The sequence below is a fragment of the Saimiri boliviensis genome, chromosome 8 (genome assembly GCF_048565385.1).
Source record: "Saimiri boliviensis isolate mSaiBol1 chromosome 8, mSaiBol1.pri, whole genome shotgun sequence".
Lineage (NCBI taxonomy): Eukaryota > Metazoa > Chordata > Mammalia > Primates > Cebidae > Saimiri > Saimiri boliviensis.
In genome coordinates, this window is record NC_133456.1 from 88424686 (window position 1) to 88448562 (window position 23877).

Consider the following 23877-nt stretch of genomic DNA (forward strand, 5'->3'; position numbering starts at 1 on the left):
CTACCTGCCAAGTATTTCTGATCCCTGTATTAGTTCTAGGCAGGTTTTGCTTTGTGTTCAGATTCTGAGGGGCTATCTGTTACATGCAGAAGATCAAAAGTTCTTGGTCTATATTCTCAGCTCCCCAAGAAATACCCCTGGGGAACACCACTGTCTACCTACTCTATCACTATCTCTGGTCCCAAGGCCAGGGAGTTGGTCCTGACTTCTTAATGGTCTCTGGCTCAAGTCTTGGGAGTGATGCTTCATTCAGATATTCTAATCCTTGCTTGACAATTGTCTTTGACTGTGGATTAGTATCTTTCTGATCTCCTGGTTTCTTGATTTCTGGACCTCCCCTTTGCTTGAAATAAGAGTTAATTTATTCCCAAAGTTTCTGAAATTAAGAATCAAGTAAATATTTACAGGATGTCTTCTATAAAAGGGAAGAAAGTAGTGAGGCTTTTAAAAAGCATGGTTGGCATTCATTGGCATTTTTCCATAAAGCTTGAAAAGTGAGAATATAAATTAGTTCAACCATTATGGAAGACAGTATGAGGATGCCTCAAGGATTTAGAAACAGAAATACTATTTGACCCAGCAATCCCATTACTGGGTAAATACAAAAGGATTTGAAATCCTTCTATTATAAAGACACATGCATACTTATGTTTATTATGACATGGTTCACCATAGCAGACTTGAAAACAACCCAAATGTCCATCAGTGATAGACTGGATAAAGAAAATGTGGCACATCTACATTATGGAATACAATACAGCCATAAAAAAGGATGAGTTCATGTCCTTTGCAGGACATGGATGAAACTGGTATGACACAAGAACAGAAAACCTAACACCACATGTTCTTACTCATAAGTGAATATTGAACAATGAGAACACATGGATACAGGGAGGGGAACATCACACACTTGTTGAGGGATGGGGGGCTAGGCGAGGAATAGCAGGGGGCAAGGGGATTGGAGAGGGATCACATTAGGAGAAATATCTAATGTAGATGACAGGGTGATGGATGCAAACCACCATGGCATGTGTATACCTATGTTAGAAACCTGCATGTTCTGCACATGTACCCCAGGACTTAAAGTATAATAAATTTAAAATTAAAATTAAAAAATGACAAATGTTTAAGGTGAAGATAAGGTAATTATCCCAATTTGATAATTATATATCTATATGCATGAAAACATTGCATTGTACCCTATAAATATATACAATTATTACATGTCAATTACCACTTTAAAAATAAAATAATTATTCCTGAACAATAAAAAAAGAAAAATGAATAGTCCTATGCCCCATTCTAGACCTGTCAACCAGTAGGGGATTACAGGGTTGGGGAGATATGCAATATTTGTTAAAAAATTCCTCAGGGGATGATCATGAGCACAATTTGAAGAACCACTGAGCTAAGAACCCTTAACTGGCTGAAAGGTAGCCAATAATTGCCCCAGTTTGGTCATTTAGTGACTGAATGTTCCAGTGGAAATCAAATTAAGTTTTTAAGTTTTGCATTGTACCCTGGTTCTGTTATAATATGCACAGAACAGTGGCCTGTGTGTGCCATTTTAGAGGACATGATTCTTCAAGCCACTATTCCTTTTTAGCAATTTTCTCTGCCCTTCAATTACCTCAATCTTTTTGTTTTTCCTCTTCTCACCATCCTCCTATCTAAACAAACACACTTATACACAAAGAAAGACCTCTGAGAACCTCTGATCCCATTCATTATGTATCAAGACCTATTTTCACTTTGTAGAATTACATTGCAAAAGCAATGTCTCCCTGCCTGTGTATAAGGATATGTTAACCCACCTAAAAAGCTCATCTGGCAACAACTAGCTAGAAAGCTCTAGATGAACATATCATCTATAGACTTTTTGAGATTTTAACAGGGTAGCCTGTATTTTCCCTACCTAAAGCATATTTCTTTTTTTAGATGTGCAACTCCCTACATAGATACAACCAGAAGGCAAGCTTTTGCTTTTTACAGAAAGCATTCTAGTCTTCAACAAAATAATGGGATGTTATCACATCACACTGGGCCAGCCAGCTTCTACTGTGCTATTGATGTACCGGTTTTAGTGTGTTCTTACACCATTACAGTCACCTAAATATAATTCCTGAAGCAGGAATCATTCTCTTGTGGTTAAAGTTCACCATTTCCATCCCTGGCCATGAGGTGAGATGCTCATTCTAGAAGTCATGGGTTTAACAGTGATAAAACAAGATAGCAGTGGTCTCCTGTATCCTCCTTAACAAAAGCAAAAATAAACTTCATGGGGTGAATAATTCACAAAAAAAATAAGAAAAAGAACACTGCTTGCTCTTTATGTTGTGCTAATAAATTTGACAGAAATTTTTACAGATATTCCTAGCATAATCAATATAAATTCAATTTCTTGCAACAGTAAATTGTTATTATTGAACTCACTGCCTAATCTTATTTTTTCTGTTATAATTCTTTGATTTAAAACACTTAAACTGATCTAAACAAAAATGAGAATGTTGTGATTCTGTAGGTTGCTGGCTTGGCAAAAATCCCTTTTGCTATGATTTCCTTGTTACATTTGATAATTTGCCACATTCCAAAATTTAAATGCCATGGTTTCATGTAAATGCGCTGGTATTTCCTCATTGGTTGTTCATACTTCTCTAGCCATATGCCTATGATAAGTTCATGTGCATTTTTATATAACTTACTGTTCCCATTTGGCAATTCTATACCTTTAATCGTGTCAATCAGCCACATAAAACTTCATAACCCATCGAGAATACACAAAGAAAAATACGTTCCTTCTAAAACTCCGGGATAAAAAGCACATTGCTCGAAGACAGCTTAAATTTCCCCACACTCCAATTCTACAAACACAGAGTACTCTAAAACAACTAGAATTCAACTCCTGATACCTTGTTTCATTTTTGGGTTTTTAAATAAATGTGTAAATTATGCCTGTGACCTTATTGAAAGATCCATAATCATGACTAGAAATGAAAAATGAAATGGGAGAGACATATATTGTCAAATAGGCATTATAATCAGACTCATCTATAAAACTGCTATAATTATTTTTCCTTCTTATGTTCTATAAGAATAAACTTACAGGAAAGGTTTTAATGTCTTTAACTTGTTACATGAGGTGTTGTTTTAATAACAAAATAATTATTATCTCCATAGGCTTTTATGATACTCATCATTCCCTATAAAAATTTGAATACTTATCAACTTACCAGCGCATATATATATATATATATATATAAACATATATATGTAAATATATATAAATATATATATATATTCTGCTCTCTATTGTATTTTACTACTATAACTCGTATTTTACTATTTCTGTGGCTCAGGAATAGATAGAATAAAATGATATTCAAGTTGGTTTCACAGACAGTAAACATGCATTATGAAATTGAAACATACTATGCTTATTGAGCATATATTTTAGAAGAACTTTCTCTAAAATTTTATGAATAAAACCATAATCTGGAATCATTCACTGTCCTTGATTTTAGAATTCTGTATGGTTTCATGAAAATTTACATTTTAAAAACATGGTTCAAAATTATAGCCTCTGAATTATACAACTTAAGTAAAATATATATTTTCAGCTGGGAAATTAGTAAAATGCCATTAATCCTTTGCATGATTACATGGAGAACAGAGGTAACAAAAACTAGATTAATCTAATTTCTGGATACACTGACTATTGCAAATTTTAGACAGTCTAAGTCAATCCTTGTTTTCCCATTTAAGTCCCTGAATATTTCAGAGATTTGTCCAAAGTAACATGGAACCAGGCTAGACCCTCAATGCCCTAACATCTAGTCAAGCTATCCCTAGACCCTCTTGTGCAGAATGTATCAGTTTGAACTCTAAGTCACAGGTGTACCAACCTGCCACAGCTGCCTACATCCAGTGAAATAAACCATATCTTATCAGTATCAACATATTAGAGTTGATATTACACAATGTTACAGCCATGTAGGTGAGTATAGGAGTCAGATGTATAAGAATCATGTCTAGAATCAATGCCATAGGGCTGTCTAAATCAAAGATTCACAAGACTTATAACTACCCTGAAGGTGCATGTGCACTAGCAAATATGTTGGCCACAGAATTTCACAGCTTGATTGACACTCCCTCTACACCAAATACTGCCTCTTCCTTTTTTAGAAAGTTGCACCTCTGATCTCACTATGAATTGCTGGACATGATTAATGTCTATCTAGTTGTAGGGAGGCTATGGTGGAATGCTAACCAAATCTTTCCTGTATTCACCCGTGTGGGTATATATTGTGCATATACAACTGGGCAACTCTACTTCATTGTATAGCTTGAGTACTAGATCCAATGGACAGTGATAGCCTGGGTAGCCACCAGGAAGAGAGAGCGAGCATTTACACTGGCGATAGTAATGACTATCACACATTCCCACCTGGAGGAGAAGGTACTGTGCTCCTCCCTTCCCAACCCCTAAAAATATGTGTGTAAGTAGAGAAAGTGGGGAATGAATTATTATGAAGAGTTGTTTTAGGTAGATTAGATAATTTTATACTGGATAATCTCTCATTACATTTAGTAATTCTATAATAAATGTTAATTTGAAAAGGCTACATCTGATTGGTTTCCAGTGGAATGAATGTGGCACAGTTTTAGATTCTTGTAGCACTGAAGCCTACTAAGCCTTGAGTTAGTTCTCTACTTTTGGAAATACCATTCTGCATATACAAAACTTCTTAATTTATGCAATCAATTTAGTTTCAGCACTTACAAAAATAAACACATTTTTGAAAAACATGTTATGTTGTGCATTTTCACTTACCTTTTCCGCTGATTGAGCAGTGCCAAAAAAAATTGGAATGAAGGCAAGCCATACTATACACGTCGTGTACATAGTGAATCCAATGGGCTTGGCTTCATTAAAATTCTCTGGTACACCCCGAGTCTTGATGGCATACACAGTACATGTGACCATGAGAAGAATGCTATATCCCAAGGAGCAAATGATTTGGAGATCTGTAATGTCACACTTGAGAACTCCTCTGGCCTGCTCAGGGTTCATTGTTTTATGTTCATCATAGTCTATGATGATATTGGGTGGATCAACACCAAACCAAATGAAAACCCCTAGAAGCTGAACTGATATTAAACTGGAAGTGATTGCCAGTTGCGATGTTGGGCTTATGAGTCTGGGAGCTGTCACTGATTTCTTGCCCTGCTCAAATATGCGGTAAATCCGATTTGTTTTCGTCAAAAGGGCTGCATAACTGATGCACATACCCAAGCCCAAGAAAACACGCCGGAATGAACACACTGCCACGTCAGGTTTGGCAATCATCAGGAAAGTGATGATGTAGCAAAGAAAGATGCCGGTCAAAAGAACATAGCTGAGTTCCCGCCCAGATGCCCGGACAATGGGCGTGTCATTGTAGCGGATGAAAGTGACCATGACAAAGATGGTGGCAATGATCCCCAACATTGCCAAGAAGACAGGAATCACAGCCCAGGGAGAGTGCCACTCCAGTTTGATGATGGGAATATCCTGGCAACCGGTTCGATTTTCATTGGGCCTCTGGTCATAGGGGCAGTGTTGGCATGTCATCTCATCAAACTGGTACTGGTAACCATCACAAGGCTCACAGGTCCAACAGCAAGGAGTTCCTTTCTGTGTCTTCTTTCTCTGTCCAGGCTTACATGGTAGTGTGCACACTGACGGGGGTATCTCTCGGACTCCTTTACCCCACTGCATGTCTTCTATCTGTAACACAAGAAATAAGAAGGTGAATCAGGCAGATTCTTCAAGAGAATAGAAAAAGAACACCAGCAAGAAATGGTACTCATGGCAAGTAATATTTGAGGCTTGACAAGGTTGAATAGCTTACCTCCAGCTTGCAAGAGTTACAAGCATGATTTGAGCCCATACCAGATGATTCCAGCATCCTCACTCTTCAGCAATAGAGTGTTTTCAACATGCCAGGTCTTAAGAATTCCCTGAGACAATACAATTTCCCCCTTTCCATTCCTGACTTTATAAATATGAATATCCTGAAAACGAATCTTAGGGGCTGTATTTATAACAAGTGCCCAAATGATTCTTGTGAGCAGATAACTTGAAATACACTGGCATGCACTCTGCTGTCTTTACCTGGATAATAAGTGTAAACGTCCCAAATCCAGTAAGAAACAAAAACAAAAACACTTTGGCAGTATGAAAAACTACACTCATCTATTTTGTTAGGTGTTTTATTTTAAAAATGTTCTAAAATTATTTTGGATAATACTACAGTACTGGCCACCTTCCCTAAAATTCTGTAAGCATTACCATTATTTTCACTGAGAACTTTTACAGCAATGTGAATCTATTATCAAAGGGGAGAAGTTGGGCTTACTGTTGAAGGCTTTAATTGTATTAGTCTATTTCCTCCGAATTTGGGAAGTATTTGATAAGAAAATAATATGGTCTGGAAACCTTTCAAGGTTGGTCAGTCCCTATTTGCAGATGAAATTTAGACTATCCTAGAGGAGAATGTATTTGCTTAATTGAAACATTGGTTTTCTGGAGGGGAACATAACCAGCAGTGTTCTGAGAAATAATGGAATTAGAAACAACGGGAAACCTTACTATTGGGCGGAAATCTCATTAGAGTAGGCATCTCTCCTTTTTGTCAGCACAGCATCTGCTCTTTCTCTTCCCTGGTATCAGTTCCTCAGATTTCTTTTCTATATGCTTTCTGTGGGGTTAAATTTACGCTGAAACTCTTGGGTTGTGCACATGACCCAGGTCTAACCAATTAGTATATTGTAGTGATTCTCAAAATTGAGAGTGCATCAGAATCATATGGACTTGTTACAATAGTTTGCCAGATTTTCTGATTCATTAGATCTGGGATGTGGCCTGAGAATATGCATTTCTAACAAGATCCCAGGCAATGATGCTGAGGATTGTTCAGGGATCACATTTGTCAACCACTGATACATTCCAACCTCCTAGCCACAGAGATTGGGTCAGGGATGGTATCATTATGTCCCAGATCATAGAATTTAATTTCATGACTTCTGAGATCACACAGGATAAAAATCTTTGTTTTCACTGGACTGAGAGTTTCCAGGATATAAGGTGGCTAGTGCTGATGGCTAAAAGAAGTAGTTTATTACAGAAAGAAGCCAATGCAGAGTGAAAAGACAAAGATCACCAGTGAGCTTGTTTGAGCTCCTGGATATAGCTATGTCTGAATCAAGAATTTTCCTAGACCATGGCATTATGTAAGCCAGTAAATTTATCTGTACTAAAATACTTTGAACTTTATTTGTATTACTTGAAACCAAGAGTCCTGAGCAATATATTCATGAAATAGTTTTAGTATCCACAAGTTACAAAAGATGTACTGTCTGCAAGTTATTATACAGAATAATTTCAATTAACAATTATGGCTGATTTTTCTCATACCTAGTTAATTTAATTTTTAATACAATTGAACTAAACAATGGATTAGAAAGCTACTGGAAAGTCTCAGACATTTTTAAAGTACATAATGTTAAGAGAAAAAGGGGAAAGAAAAATAATACATTGCATATTGCAATTTCAGATTTTTGTCAATATGCTGAATGAAATGCATAACAGAGAGTGATTCCTCCATCAATACTTGAATGAGGACTATATTCAAATTCTTAATTGAATATAGCTAACTTGGAATAATAAATGGCTCAGAAGTTAAACTTGGTAAAATAGCATAACCTTCTAATGGTTCAATTTAAACTTTAACCAGAGAACCAAAAATGTTTCAGATGACTCCAGTGTCAACTTATTTGCCTAAGCACAAAACCCAAGTCAGCACCAAGAAATCACTAACTATAAAGCACAATCTTTTCTTTCTCAGTATCATTTTTGAGACAATAAGTCACTGGAAGCCATCTCAAAGTCATAAAATTAGGTAAACAACTTATAAGAGAGAAAGATAGGCATTAATTTTACAAATGTCGAATTCCAAGAGTTGGAACCTTAAAAAATTGATGGTATTAATACAAGTGTTTTCAAACATCAGAACAAAAGGTCCTACTCATGGCTACCAGGAAAGATTAACAATAACAACAACAAAGATAAATACACTTTATTAGCTAAACTTGAGATTACTTGATTTCAACACTAGTGGCTACTAATGTGCCACATAATTAACTTTATCTATAGTAATAAATGTAGGGCCCATACAAATATATAAACAAATTATCATTAAATGTAATACTTTACAGTCAGTTTCGAATGCTGCCAACTCACTATTTTTCCCTCTCGGAATAAAATAAAATATCTCGCAAAGCGGCACAGCATTTTTTTTTTTTTCTCAACATATCCAAATATACACAAGAGCTATAACCACAAACATCACATTGACTGATCATTTAATTTGTTTTCAATTTTTGTTTAGAGCCGATTTCAACTCAATTTAATTGTGTATGTTAAACCAACAAAGTTTCCTCTTGCTCCAGGTGGACACAACTCCAATTTACTCACTTTGCCAACAAAAATCATTATTGAAAATATAATCTCTGTCCAATGAAGGTACTGACTAACCTTTAAAAGCTCCAGTAAATGACAATTTTGTTAATGTGATGTATATCATTTATATATATCTCTACCCATCCACACAGACATAGTGCCTTGTTTCCTAAGAAACAATAAGCTGCAAATGCCCATGGGCATCTCTTTTAAAGGAGGATAATTATTTAGCGCTCTGAAAAATCAAGTCTAATATCAATTTACTTTGCAAGAAGGCTAACAGGAATGTAACGTTCATGTTTGTCCTGAACTCTGCAAAAAAAATTGTGTTTTGGTTAGCTGGAAAGCCAGATGTAAGGTGCAGAAAGATTAAGAAAGAGACTGGCATGTTTATCGTCTTCCTCATAAGAAAATGCAAGTTTACATTCCTCCATAAGTATGCATTTTCCTAGTACATCCAAAGTTTATGGTTTTTTGGTATCTGGTCTGCTGAATAGGTGGCTCCTGGGGAAGAGCTATTGAGATCCTAGCTTTTTGCAAGAGAACAGAACTTTGCATCTTAATCTCCTACCAAAAGCTGACATTCTACATGGCAAACAGATTGCATAAATAGGTGAATCAATAGTTTAGGAAAAGAGCAAATTATGCAGTTCTGGTCAAAGAAAGCAAGAATAAGCTTGTGGTAGAGTCCCAGGGAGGTGTTTTTCATTCTTAAACAAGAGGAGCAAAGAACGAATATGCTATTGTTAACTTAAAAACAGAAACTCAGACAACAGACAGGCTGTCTAGAACAAAATATTTCATTTGAGAAGACCAAAGGGTTGTAACCCAGGGTGTGCTGCATACCCATGGAAAATTGAGGAAAGAAGCCCACACAAATCGCTTTGAGAGAAAGCTCACTGGTCTCAGAAACTCACTGCAGGAGTTGTCATTAGTTCATTGGGGGAGATAGTCATTGGTAGACTATGGTCCTGATCTGAGGTTCTTATCTGAAATACTACAGGCCAGAGAAAATTCCTGTGAGAAGCTCTCCTTGCTTTTTCCAAGCTATGAGCAAGACATTCAAGGTTTTCAGGAATGCAAGTATGACAGTTTCTTTTTTATGGTCCTCACTAACTCTATTTTGGTTAGGGTTTTGACATGTGGCTCTATTTTGTACTTACTTCCATACTGCCTTCAGCCTTTGAACTTTGATTTGTGCAAACATGATGCCTGGAGCTATAGTAGCCAATTTGCAACAAGAAAAACACAAGCCTAAGAGACAAAACTCATATTGCTGAGGATGGCATAAATATAAAGAAGTCAGAAAGACAGATAAAAAGAATTTACATCTTTGAAAGAAAAATTATGTCACCAAATAAAGCAACACTAATACAACTGTTTCCCAAAATTTTGAACATGAAATGATAAACTGTCTTTAATGGCTAATCAATTCTCCATGGGCAGTCTACCAATTGCAGTCAAGCATTCTATCAAATGCATTTTCTCTTATTTCTGAATTTGGTACTTGCAAACCTTCTGACAGGGTCAGAAAAATTCACCAATAATATTAAGTTCTTAGCTGGATAGTAGGCAACTCTAGAAAGAAATGGAAATTTAGAATCATATGTAATTAGAAACACCGGTCTTTGTCTCCTGAGAATGCTCAGAAAAATGTGTGCTAAAGTACTGAATTTAGAAAATCAGTTTTGACTCCATTGCTTCAGACTCACACAACAACAGAGAAAAAGCACCACCAGCTAAAGTTTTCTAGCACACATGTTGGGGGAAAAAAATGGTGTCTGGCTCTAGTAGAGAGACAAAGCTACTCCACAGGGAATGTGCAGACCTTATAATCACTGGAATTTTAAAAAGAAAGTAAATTAGTTGCTGTCTTACTGCCAAACACCAAAGAAATGGCATTGTTATAAACACTATTAGTGCATCCATTTTTATGGAGAAGAGATCTGTTCCTTTCCCCCACAAAGACAAACTCTAAAAGAAAACTTTGTCACTTCAGGGATATTTTTCTTGGTGAAATTCCATTTGCATATTTCCAAAGCTTACTCCATAGACCAACCTGGCTGATGCTTTTATTACATAATCCTCTGCAATATTATTTTTACTTGTTAGAACCTTGATAGAATGAGCTAATTTTAAAAAAGAAGTTTCTTATTAAAATGCCATTTGTTCATTAAGATACATTCGTCCTGTCTAATTTGAAGGAAAAAAAGCTGTTTAAGAAAAAATGTATAGGAATGTTAAATTTTCAATGCTAGGAAAGAGTCAGGTTTTGGTTCTGGCGAGAAGGGGTGAGGGGTGTGGAAGTGAGCTAGCAAGTGCTTCGCAAAAAATTCTGCAGCACTTTGAGACCTTTTTAAATTCAGCCCCTATTTTAAAACAGTAGTAGCATAACTAGACTGAATGTAATCTGGGGACTCTGTATTACAATAAAAACATTGCCAATTCAGATCCTTCTTATTCAAAATTTGTAATTATAAAAATCATCCTTTTAAAAATATACTACAGGAAGAAAAAAATTGTACACAGCATTATTGGTTTTTTTTTTTTTTTTTTTTTTTTTTTTTTTAATGCAGTAGACCCTGGTCATCCATGGAAGGATTCAGAACTTTATTTCACTGCAAAGCCCCAAGGAATCCTAGATGGGGATGACTTCCCTAAGGTTTCTGAGCCTCAACTTTGAATTGAGGCAGTAATTCCTAATTTGGTTGCACATCTGAATTACTTGGATCTTCAATAAAAATCCAGAGCCTGTACTACACCCTAGATAAATTAAGTCACAACCTCTGAGAGGTAAATAATAGGCATTTATGTGTTTCAAAATTTCTCAGGTGATTTCAGTATATGGGCAAATTTGGGAACTGCCGAACTAAGCTCTCCAAAAGGCTGGGATGCAGAAGAACATCTTTGTGCTGTTAAGTGAAATAGTGACTATAAAAGGACTTCTCTTCGGCTGATATGGTTTGGCTGTGTCCCCACCTAAATCTCATCATAAATTGTAACTGCCACAATTCTCATGTGTCATGGAAGGAACCCAGTGGGAGGTGCCTGAATTATGGGGGCAGGTCTTTTCTGCACTATTCTCATGATAGCGAATGACTCCCATGAAATCTGATGGTTTTACAAATGAGAGTTTCACTTCACAAGCTTTCTCTTTGGCTGCTGCCTCCATGTAAGACATGACTTTCTCCTCCTTGCCTTTCACCTTCTGCCATGGTTATAAGTCCTCCCCAGCCATGTGGAATTGTAAGTCCAATAAATCTCTTTCTTTTGTAAATTGCCCAGTCTTAGCTATGTCTTTATTGGTAGCATGAAAACAAACTAAACAGTAAACTAGTACCAGTAGAGCAGGGCAGTGATGAAGAGATACCCAAAAATGCGGAAATGACTTTGGAACTGGGTCATAGGCAGAGGTTGTAACAGTCTGGAGAGCTCAGAAGAAGACAGGAAAATGTGGGAAAGTTTGGAACTCCCTAGAGACTTGTTGAATGGCTTTGGTCAAAATGCTATAATGATACAGACAATGAAATACAGGCTGAGGAGGTCACAGATGGAGATGAGAAACTTGTTGGGAACTGGAGCAAGGGTGACTCTTGGTATGTTTTACAAAAGAGGCTTGTGGCATTTTGCCCCCACCCTAGAGATTTGTGGAACTTTGAACTTGAGAGAGATGATTTAGGCTATGCGGCAGAAGAAACAGCAGCAATGCATTCAAGACATGACTTGGGTGCTGTTAAAGGCATTCAGTTTTATAAGGGAAGCAGATCATAAAAGTTTGGAAAATTTGTATCCTAGCAATGCCATATAAAAGAAAATTCCATTTTCTGAGCAGAAATCCAAGCCAGTTGCAGAAATTTGCATAACAAAGAGCTGAATGTTAATCCCCAAGACAATGGGAAAATGTCTCCAGGGCATGTGAGAGCTATTCATGGTAGACCCTCTCATCACAGGACTGGAGGCCTAGGAATAAAAAGTGAGCCAGACCCAGAAACCCATGCTATGTGCAGCCTAGGGACTTGGTGCCTGCAGTCCCAGCTTTTCCAGCCATGACTAAAGGGGCCAAGGTACAGTTCAGGCCATGGCTTCAGAGGAGCTTAGCTTTAGGAGCTTTCATGTACTTTTGAGCCTGTGGATGCACAGAAGTAAAGAATTGAGGTTTGGGAACATCTCCCTAGATTTCAGAGTATGTATGGAAACTCCTGGATGTCCAGACAGTAGTTTGCTGCAGGGGTGAAGCTTTCATAGATAACCTCTGCTAGAGAAGTGCAGAAGGGAAATGTAGGGTGGGAGACCCCAAACAGAGGCCCTACTGGGACACCACCTTGTGGAGCTGTGAGAAGTGATCGATCCACTGACAACTTGTACCATGTGCCTGAAAAAGCAGCAGACACTAAACACCAGCCCATTAAAGCAGCCAGGAGGGAGGCTGTAACCTGCAAAGCCACAGGAATGAAGCCGCCCAAGGCCATAGGAACCCACCTCTTGCATCAGTGTGACCTGGGTGTGAGACATGGAGTAAAGGAGACCATTTGGAGCTTTAAGATTTGGCTGCCTGCTGGATTTTGGACTTGCATGGGACCCTTGTTTTGGCCAGTATCTCCCATGTGGAGTGGCTGTATTTTCCCAGTGCCTATACCCCCATTGTATCTAGAAAGTAATTTTGTTTTTATTTTATTTTATTTTTATTTTTATTTATTTTTTTTTTTATAAGCTCATAAGCAGAGGGAACTTGTCTTGTCTCAGAGGAGACATTGGTCTGTGGACTTTTTAGTTAATGCTGAAATGATTTAAGGCTTTGGGGGACTGTTGGGAAGGCATGATTGGTTTTGAAATGTGAGGAATATAAGATTTGGGAGGAGCCAGGGGTGGAATGATATGGTTTGGCTGTGTCCACCCAAATCTCATTTTGAATTGTAACCCCCACAATTCCCATGTGTCATGGGAGAAACTTGGTAGAAGGTGACTGAATTATGGAAACAGTTCTTTCCTGCACTGTTCTTGTGATGATGAATGAGTCTCATGAGATCTGATGGTTTTAAAAACAGGCGTTCCCCTGAACAAGCTCTCTCTTTGCCTGCCAACATCCATGTAAAATGTGACTGGTCCCTTCTTGCTTTTCCCCTTCTGACATGATTGTGAGGCCTCCACGGCCACATGGAAGTGTAAATCCATAAATCTCTTTAGTTTGTAAATTGCCCAATCTTGGGTATGTCTTTATTCAGCAGTGTGAAAGCAGACTAATACATCTGGTCTTTAATTCTTGATACTGTGGCACACTATTGAGATGACACAAGGACCCTTCTGGGGCTTGCCTGTCTCCCTGCTTCCCAAGCATGGAAACAAAGAAAAATTCTGAGTCCCATCAAGGGAAATTCCAGGCACCTAGCTAGCCCTGCCACCAGCAATTAGGGAAGTGAATGAATAACTTACTAAGCAAGAATATCACAATAATCACCCAGGTAAGTTAGGGTCATGAGATGTTTGGTTCCTGATATAAACTAAAGATAACATCTTGACATATGTTCCTGAGTTGTTTTTCATAAACCAGGATCCCCTGCCAGATGAAAAATGCTGACTGCTCTCATGTAGACCTCACACAAACTGGAAATGGAAAATAAATGCAGTTCCCAGAATGCCTTCATCCTCAACTCATTTTGAACACCCTCTCATCCCTGCCTTTATAAACCCTTGCATATAAGCATATAAGTCATCAGAAGGTTTCTGGGCTTAAGTTTGATGTTAGTGGTTAAACAACTTAAAATGCCTACAGAAGCTGGGCATATAAAGTAAACAAATGAAGTGAGTGGGTGTAAGAAACATTTTTCCCCACCTCAGACAACCAAGTCTAATGGAATACAAGTTTGTTAAATTACACATCAAGAACGGATTTCATTATAGTTCTTCCTAAACAACCTGTATTTACTGTTTTCATGCTTGAATTATCCTCAACAACAACAAAAAAAAAAACCAGAACCAAAAACAAAAACAAAAAAACTGTGAGGTAGTCTCTTTTCTTAAATTTGCAGAATTCAAAACTCCAAGACGAATTGAATAGTAGGCCCCAAAAGTAAATCTAGATCTGTCTTGGTAAAACCTTTCTATACTCCTAAGTAAAACAGACCCATTTTACTTGATTGTGCAACTTTTTTTTTTTTCTGGAAGAATCAGGGGAGTCTTATGGGAAATCTTCAGGTTTTTTGTTTGTTTGTTTGTTTGTTTGTTTGTTTGTTTTTACAAGTTCTATGCCTTTTTAAAAAATACCATATACTCAGATTGCCAAACAATATGTATCTGCCGATACCAGTTAGCTATCTTTTTTTTTTAAATCAGTGTCACAGCTTAAGTCACCCCTTAATAGTTCTGCCAGTAGAGAAGCCATCTCCTTGAAAACAATTTATTTGCTAACTCTAATGACCTTCTATTTGTTCTCCCTCTGTGATAGTTTCCTAGAAGATATTTAATAATCAAAGATAGATATTTCTTATTCTAATTATGAAATACATTTGAAGATACTTCTTTAAAAGCCTGAATTTAAGAATAATATTATAATGTAAACATAATTCACATGAATGTCTCAATGGGAAACAATGAGGTGGGATCTAATATTCAATTTATTTCTAATTAAATTTGTTAAAAACTGGACTTATAATCTGTACCAGGGGCTGACAAACTGGCCTATGGGTCAAAACATGTCCATTGCCTCTTCTGGAAACAAAGTTTTATTGAAAAACATCCATACTCATTGATGTACACATTATTCATGGCTGCCTTTATGCTATAACAATGGTAGAAATGAATAGTTGGGAATGCATAGCCAGAAAAGCCTAAAGTATTTACTATCTGGTCCTTTACAGAGAGACAAAAAAAAGCAGCTGATTCAGATCCAAAGAAAACAGAAATACAAATCCCTAGTGCATCGTAGCTTTATCTATTCATAAGCCAGTAGTTAGGTGTCATCTTTGGTATCTCCCTTTCCCTTAACCACACGTTTAAATTACCAACAAATTATGTCACCTTTATGTCATGCAATAAAATATTTATATCATCCAAAAAACTATATGTGGTGTACTTACTAAGTTCTGGACCTGGTTGAGTTGCCAGGAACAAAACAGATAAATGTTAGTTCCTTAGAGAGTTGAAGGATCTTTTCTAATCTTTGCTACCACACCCTCTTCAGCAAAAGCTTTCTGTCCAGTTTTCTCACCTCCCTTTCCTGCTGGTCTTTTCCTAAGCCAATTATTGCACAACATCCAGCACAGTGCTTTTAATTGGCAGGTCTAATCACGTCATCCTTTTGGTTAATATCGTCAATTATTTTTCATTGCTTTTATACCTCCTATGTAACTATGCACGTTCTGGCTGACACACCCATCAACTGGCTTCACTGTCGTGGCTTTATCTGAATTCTATGAAGTTTCCTTGCCCACAGTGGCTTTTATGCTGCAATATACTGCTCAGTAACCCTTAGGCTCACCTAAGTTTTGTTCAGGAAGTCTCTATACCCACTGGAATGAACACTTTTATTAATTCATAAAGATTCCTTTTCATAGCACTTAACACAGTTTGTATTTGCCCACAGATGAGACTCAATTAAAGTTTATTTTCCCAACTAATGTGTGTATGCTCCATGAGAATGCAACCTCCATCCTCTTTATCCACTACTGAAATTCAGTATCTGGGAAGGGATGCAGTAGCATTGTTGGATTAAACAGATAAATGATGGCATGAAGGAAAGAACAGACTGACCGCTCTTTTAGAAGTGATTTTTCTCTACTCAAAATTTGAGTTTAAGTGTAATTAGAAATGATGAAAGGATTCATAATTACTTGTGTGAGTCTCATCAGTTTTCTGATCACTTAATGTGTGTCTATGTATAAAATGAATGTTTGCAGTTGAAATGTCCTTGACATTTTTTTTAAGGGAAGGAAGGGAATTAAATATGTAGCACTCGATTACTGGATAGAGGACAAATGAATACAATTAACACATTAAGAGGCAGGAGAAAAACAAGTCATATGCAATCTGCGGCCAAGGACAGAACATGATTTCGAGAGTCCCTGACTTCTCTGAACACTCTCCTTCAGTACGTTTAGGTACAGCTCAAAATAAAGAGTGTAAGTTAGGAAGTCAGGCTGTCCTGGGATCAAAGCCTGGCTCTCCCACCTCCAGAAAGTCTGGCCATAAGCAAGTAGAGAATGTGGAATCTCAGTTTCCTTGTTTGTTAGGAAGGAAAGACTAAATAAGATGACATGTGTAAGGAACAGCATGATGCCTGAGACATGGCAGTTATCTAAATAATTATTCATTTTTGTTAAAATATATTATGGCTCCAATGATCAATGTATTTCATGCAAAGAACTTAAAGATGAATATTCCTCATCCTCCTCTCTCTCTTGAGCTTCAATTCTTCTAGATGAATAATGCCAGTATTTAATGTCATAGTGGCCTTTCAAACCCTGGAGATGTAAAACTGAACACATCATCTTCCTTTTCTTTCTCCAGATCTCCCCACACACCCGTCACCCTGTCTTGATGGACTAGAGTAGATAATAACATGAACACTAGAATCAGATGAACATGGGTTCAAATCCTAGCAGGGTGACCTTGGCCAAGGTATTTAAGCTCTTGAAACCTCATTTTTCCATCTGCGAAATGAAGACAGTAATAATTACCTCCTAGACTTATTGAAAAAGGACATGCAAGGAAGCATATTGTCTGACACATAGAGGAGTTTTATTAAAATTATTGCTAGTGCAAATACAGTCATCTTTGACTCTATACCTTGCTCCCTTCAGAGAATAACAATTGTGAAAGTTTTTGTCTGTTTTCTCCCATAAACCCTTTTCTTCTTTGTCCCCAGTGATGACCATTTATTAAAATCATCCTTATTGGGTCCATTTAACTGCTGTCTCTCTCTCACTTTAGGTTTTCCCTTCCTTCTTATTCCTTTACTCTGCTTTATTTATCTTCATAATAATAGCTAACTTAATTAAACATCTGGGTATTGAGTTCTGTGTCCATCTCCCTCTACCTGAATATAAACCCAGGAGGTCAGAGACCACATCAGTGTTGTTATCTAATGTTAATCTGTGATTAAAAACAGCAGCTCACAATGACTATTTGCCTGAAGTTGCCAGAGTGCCTTCTTGGAAAGCAAGTGTGAGTTTACTACATCCTGGATTAAAATCTTAAATGTCCCCAATTCCCACCGAGATAGTGCAGACATTTCACTTGATTGTTCATGTCACTCCAAAGCAGACACCTGCACCTCCACTCTGGTATCATGCGCCTCTTAGAGCAAACGGCAGTGATTGGGTTTCCCTTTAATACCAGAACCGCTATTTATATTATTTTCTTTATACTTAACCTTTCAGCTGTCATTTTCCCCCCTAATTCTTCAGCCATTATCTTAAATGTCCCAAATCTTTCATGATGCCTTCAAGCTAGAAATGGCCTTTCCCTTGATTGAAATCTCTTAGCATTTCATCTGTTCTTTCTCTTCCTTGTACTTACACTTTGAAAACTGGGGCCCTTATCTATTTTGTTTAATCCCCTACAGAGCTGAAAAGTAATATGCAACCTGGGACAGATTCTATCCTGAGAAAGAACTTTTAGGATATAAAAGGATAAATCCTCAGTGGAAAAAAAAAAAGGTCTTCTTTTCATGCCTCTGAACACTTGTTATTCTTCTTTTGTGCTTGAACCTTTTGTATCTGACTAGCTTTAAATATGACAAACTATATAAGCAAGAACAATAGAAATCCTCAAATCACTGAAAGTGTATCTTCTTTTCTAACCAGCTCAGCCATTCACCTTAGGTTTTCACACTCAAGACAACTTGCAAATTGCTTTTCACCCACTCATTTGGGGTGAGTCATGCTCTCTGCCAGGTAAGTTGATAAGAGTGGCTTACTAGGACAAGAAAGGTTTTTGATTATTATTTTTGTCACTTATTCCCCCCCACTCCTTTCTATTTATGTAAGTCTTGAATCTCTTGTTTCCCTTTTCAGGATAGAAACTGTTTTCATACAGGTTATTTAGGGTAGTTATCTCACATTTCATTATAATGAATACTAGCCCTGCAACATTATCTTTTGAGAAAAAGAAACCACTCTATTCAATACAGACACATCAGAGAAGGCAGGATGCATATTACTAAATAGAAGACTTTGAGATGTTTGGCTATTAAGGAAAAACGAGACCTTCTTGATTTAATCTAGTGCTTTCTAATCCATTTGAGTATAGAATAAACCATTCTTCTTCTTCTTTTTTTTTTTCCTATAATACCTATCTACCTCTCAACCTTCTATGGAATCTGTATTTCTTCAATAACACTGTAGAAAACAGTGATATTGCTTAATAATACTTTGGTTGGGATTCTAGCATCAACTTTCATGTCTTCTTTGTTCTTGGGTTAGAAGAACTTGTGGGGTCATCGCAGAACTTACAAAACATGAACTGGGTTGTGAACGTTCTCAGTTCTAGCTGGACCACCTTGATCAAGTCACTTAAATTCTGTGAGGTCAATTTCCTCACTAGTAAAATGGAGTTACAGAAAAACCAAATATGACTGTATATATGAGAGTATTTTAAAGCAGTAATTGTCGATTAAAACTAGTATTTTTATTTTTCTTTTAAAAAAATATAAGGAAGGAAATAAACTATCATTTCACATGGATTTTAGCGTTTTTTTCTGGCTCATTGCATCCATGTCTTTGTTCAATCACCTCCTGCTGACTGGCATACCCTCTCTCCAGTTCAAGTTAGCAAGGCTGAGCCAAATACCTCCTCCTGCGGAACACCTGGCAAGAAAAACTAAAAAGTCAACCTTCATCTTACCAGGCAATGGGCTAATGCTCCCTACAGAAAAGCATAAATCAAAAGCATTGTTTTAAAGATGCGCTATTCAAAGATGAACTGGGCAGTCAGTTCTTTAACCGTTAAGGAAACAACTCAAGTAGTTTCAATTTCAAACTCAGTTGCCAGTGCAGGGGATGTGGCAATGACATATTTGGGTAAGAGGCTTTGTAGTATCCTTCATGTCACCTCTAGTAAGTCAGCACCCACTGCCAATGAATTCTGTCCCATGCCCTGTGGAGTTTGGCAGAAGGCTGTTGAAGCGTATGTTCATTGATGCTAATGTTTACTTTACATGAATATATTTAAAAATTCAATCAGACTATTTAAGAGAATTTACTATCTCACAACCTTTAAGTCCATGAAGCTAAGAGAGAAGTGGCTTCTAAACCAAACAAGCATATCTGCATATATTTTGCATTGAGAAGTTAGGTTAACTTCACAGAGACAAATAAAGTGTTTATCTGATTCCCATTATCTTCCAAGACTGCTGGAGGACTAAAGGGATATAAAAAGTTGCTTTTTCCTCAAACAAAAATAAGCTTACAGTACAAAGAGGACTACGATGTCCTGGAAGGACCTTCCATGACAACATTCTGTAGCAGGCACAAATGGACTTTATCCCATCCTTCTAACATCACCTTGTAATTCTTCTATCTCATAATTCAAAGACCACTCACTGAGCAGTTTCTGTGTTCCGTGCACTGTATTAAAAATAAAAATACAGGCATGAGAAACACCTTTTTTCATTTCCTCCATAGGATCTCAGTGTCACACTAGAAATTTGCTTATAACTCATACTAAATTCAGTGTAGTTTAACATGTAAGTGTGTCCCGGTTGGTCCTTAAGCACCCTTTTCTGGAATATTGCAGCAGAGACTGAGGATGAATACGAGTGCTTTAATGAAACAAGATGGTAAAAAGGCATTCAGAAACAGTGAGTAGCTTCAGAAAATGCAAGAAAGCATGAACATACTAGATTCACAGATGGTGATAAGGATGAAGGTCTGTAAGTAGTTTCAGTTGAACTTCAATATAAAGTACATGCAAGGAAGAAGGAAGAAAATGTTGGAGATTAAGACACAGGCAGGCAACAGATTATGGAAAACAATTTGCTCATTATTCATTCAAGAACTGTCAGCCAGCTATGCAGTAGGTGCCTTATGATATCCATTAGGATACTATTGTTGAACAAATTGGATATGACTCCTGACCTCCAGGAGCTTAGAGTAGGAAAGACAGCTAAAGCAAAAATAATATAACAAATTAATAAGATGTATTATAGTAAGTGTTAAGCAGGAAATAAATCATGTGCTAATTGAAAAAATTACCCGAAGGCAACCTTTCCAGTAGAAGATGAGAGAAGTAGCAAAGATGATTTTTAAGCTGTGATCTGAAAGGTGAAAACATGGGAAGTAACAGGGCACGTGTGCAAAGGTCCTGAAGCAGGAAAGGCTCTGGGTATTAGAAGAGTCCTTATCAAACTTGAATGCACCAACAAATCTCCTGTGAAAACCTTGTGAAAATGCACATTTGGAATCAGTTGTTCTGGAGTGGGCTTGAGACTCTACATTTTTAACAAGCTCCCAGATAACGTTGTTGGTCTGGAGAGCAAACTTTAAATAGCAAGGTGTTAGAGAAACAAAAATCAGAGCGTGTGTCCAGAGCTCAGTGGTGAAGATAAAACACTCCACATGAGAATTAAGAGAAATAAAAGTGAGCTGAGGACCATCGCATATGCCATTGGGAAAGATATGACTAGCAATAAGCTGGCGATTTATTCTCCCCCTTCACAGGGGATGAGAGTGAGGAGGATATGGGCGCATTCTCCAGAAAAACAGAAGGTAGCTTGGTTGCATATTCTTTTTTGTATGTAGACAAAAACATTACTTACAGACCTAACTTATTATCCTAGGTTAGACCAAAAAGGAGGTAAACACTTAGGTATGGTATGGTATGGTACTCCTGTGTGTCTCCCTACTTTGCCTGTGTCTCACAATTATTTGAAACTCTGGAATTAAGGATAAAGCCTGATAATGGGGATTATGGATTCAGTTGTGTCCTCCGACTGCAAAGTCATAGGTGAAATCCCTAGCCCCCAGTATGACTGTATTCGAGCATGTTGCCTTTAAGGAGCTAATTAAGGTTAAATGAGGTTCATACAAGTGGGGCCCTAATCCAGTAGGTGAAGAGATAGAAAAGGCCATGTGGGGATGACATGAGAAGGAGACCATCTGCAAGCCCAGAGGAGAGTTCTCGCCAGATACCAATGCTGATGGCACCTTGATGTTGGACATCTAAACTTCAGAACTGAGAGAAAATACATTTTTGCTGTTTAAGTCACCAAGTCTGTGGTATTCTGTTACGGCAGCCCTAGCAGATCAGAGTACTAGGTAAGGCCACTGATTTGTACAAATCAGATTTGACAGTTGAACTGTTTGTGTTCAATCCCCTTCACAGAGTTGAGGAATAATACTGTAGAGTGATTGATAGCTTAAAGCAATGCTCCTTTCCCCAGGATATGTATTGGAAACATACTGGGAGACTCGGAAACACATCCATGCCAAGATTCTCTCAGAAGGGTTCATTTTACTGGTCAGTGATGGAGCCCAGGCACTGGTATCTATCCAACCTTCCTATGTGGCTTTTATGTGCACCTAGAGCTGAGAATAGTGGAGGAAATTATGCTTTTAAAGATGCCTGTGGCCATCCTGGAGGCAGCAATAGTAGATAATGTGCTTGTAAATGAATGTAGGGTATACACCTTGGTATTTGTGCTTCTCCAGACCTGAAAGGTGATAACTAAGAAGTAAAGTCTCCCTTCTCTTTAACCCTCAGCATGCTCACGCTTCTGGAACATCTGACTTTATCTTGGATGGGAAACCAAGCAGCTGTCTTGGGCCACATATCCTGTTGATGCCCTCAGTGCCAGGCCCCTTGGTAATTGCTCATTTTTATGAAAAAAAGTGACTGTTAATATACGTGCATTATTGAAATGCACTCGCCAATCTTTCTTGCCAACCTGCATATTTTTATAATAAGCCATGTGTTCAGAGCTCAATTATTTTCTGATGTTTGATTAAACAAAATCAACACCAAAATAATTCCATTAGGGTTAATTGACATCTTCTCACAGGAAAATTAACTACTTTGCTGGTCATGCTTTTAATAACAAGCTTCCCAGATTTCAATGGCCGTATTTGAACACAATTCTTGAGAACTACTTCAAAGATTGAATATAACCTTACAGATTTCTTTTAACAAAACAGTTACTATGTCAACAATTCAAATAATTATTCAGCCTTATGGATGGCACTGCAATATTCATAAGACTTGGCAGCTAGGATTTAACTATTAAAGGCTTATAATTAGTTTCTTAATCTAGAGCTTGAAAATGGTAAGAGTTTAATGCAAAGACTATGTCAATAACTTTTAGGGAATACAATTTACTAAAATACATGGACCTCTAATTGTCTTATTAAATATACTGGGACAAAAATCAAATTAGCATTGGCCTAGGTCAAATAAACTTTCTGAGCATTATAATGGACCATTATTATTTTGCTTCCTTCCCTACCACCTGGATAAATTTGCTGCACTTGCAGAATTGTCCTGCACCTAGAAGTACTACAGCAAATCTACAGGCTCTTCCTTTCTTTTCCTTTTTAAATATTATGTCAGTGTTTTACTTGAAAATCTTCTTCAGAACTAAAACTTAGCCACAGCATTTTATTTCACAATAGTATATCAAAAAAGGATTTGCTTTTCAGTAGTTATTGAACACACATTCTATGTCAGGTATTAAATATACACTATCTCTAATCCTCATTAATAACTATACAAGGTAAGAATTATTCCCCTGAACTTGGAATGAGCAAACCCAGGCTCAAGTATTAAGCATCTGAGGGCATGTTGGTGCTTTTTATGCCACAAAAACGGTAGATTTTAACAGATGTATCCAAGTCATACATCCTCTATGATTTCACGAGGTACATAGTCACATACCATGGAAAGATAGCCTTCTTTCCATCTTTGCAAACTTTTCCAAAAACAAACGCTGTTACCACTTTTCTATGCACATTTTAATGCGTTTGTGACAACATCTTCACTAATTGCATTGCTTATGTTCATTTTAATGTCACCCCTTTCACTCTCTCTTGAGGAGAGACAGAAGAAAATAAAAGAACTCCAAGACATTCAAAACATCAGTGATTTAATACTGATCATGATTATTTCTGAGGGACACTCCCACGTTGCTCAACTCTAATGTTCTCTGGGGTGATCCTGCCTCATGAGAAAAAGGCTGGCTTAAGAGAACAAGGAGGAGATTTACATTTTCTTGCCTCCATTCAGAATTATTTTCAATAATATTAGTTATACTAATTTGAAGATTGTTAATGAGCTTAAGCTTTTTACTATTGCCAAGTATATTTATTTTGGTTTTCAGTTACTGCTTTCATGAGGAAAGTTAGGTTTCTAAAGATAGGAAAGAGCTCTAGCAAGACTAGCATGCCTTTACT

The 23877-nt window shown here is 37.2% G+C and overlaps 1 protein-coding gene across 3 annotated transcripts in view; it reads right to left on the reverse strand.

The window, feature by feature from the left end:
* GRM7 (glutamate metabotropic receptor 7) overlaps nucleotides 1-23877 on the reverse strand; it is an 872629-nt gene that overhangs the window by 170480 nt on the left and 678272 nt on the right. For all 3 annotated transcript variants that reach the window (XM_074404859.1, XM_010337852.2, XM_074404860.1), the window contains exon 8: nucleotides 4832-5767. In XM_074404859.1, the coding sequence (XP_074260960.1) occupies nucleotides 4832-5767 (936 nt within the window). The remainder of the gene's footprint in view (nucleotides 1-4831; nucleotides 5768-23877) is intronic.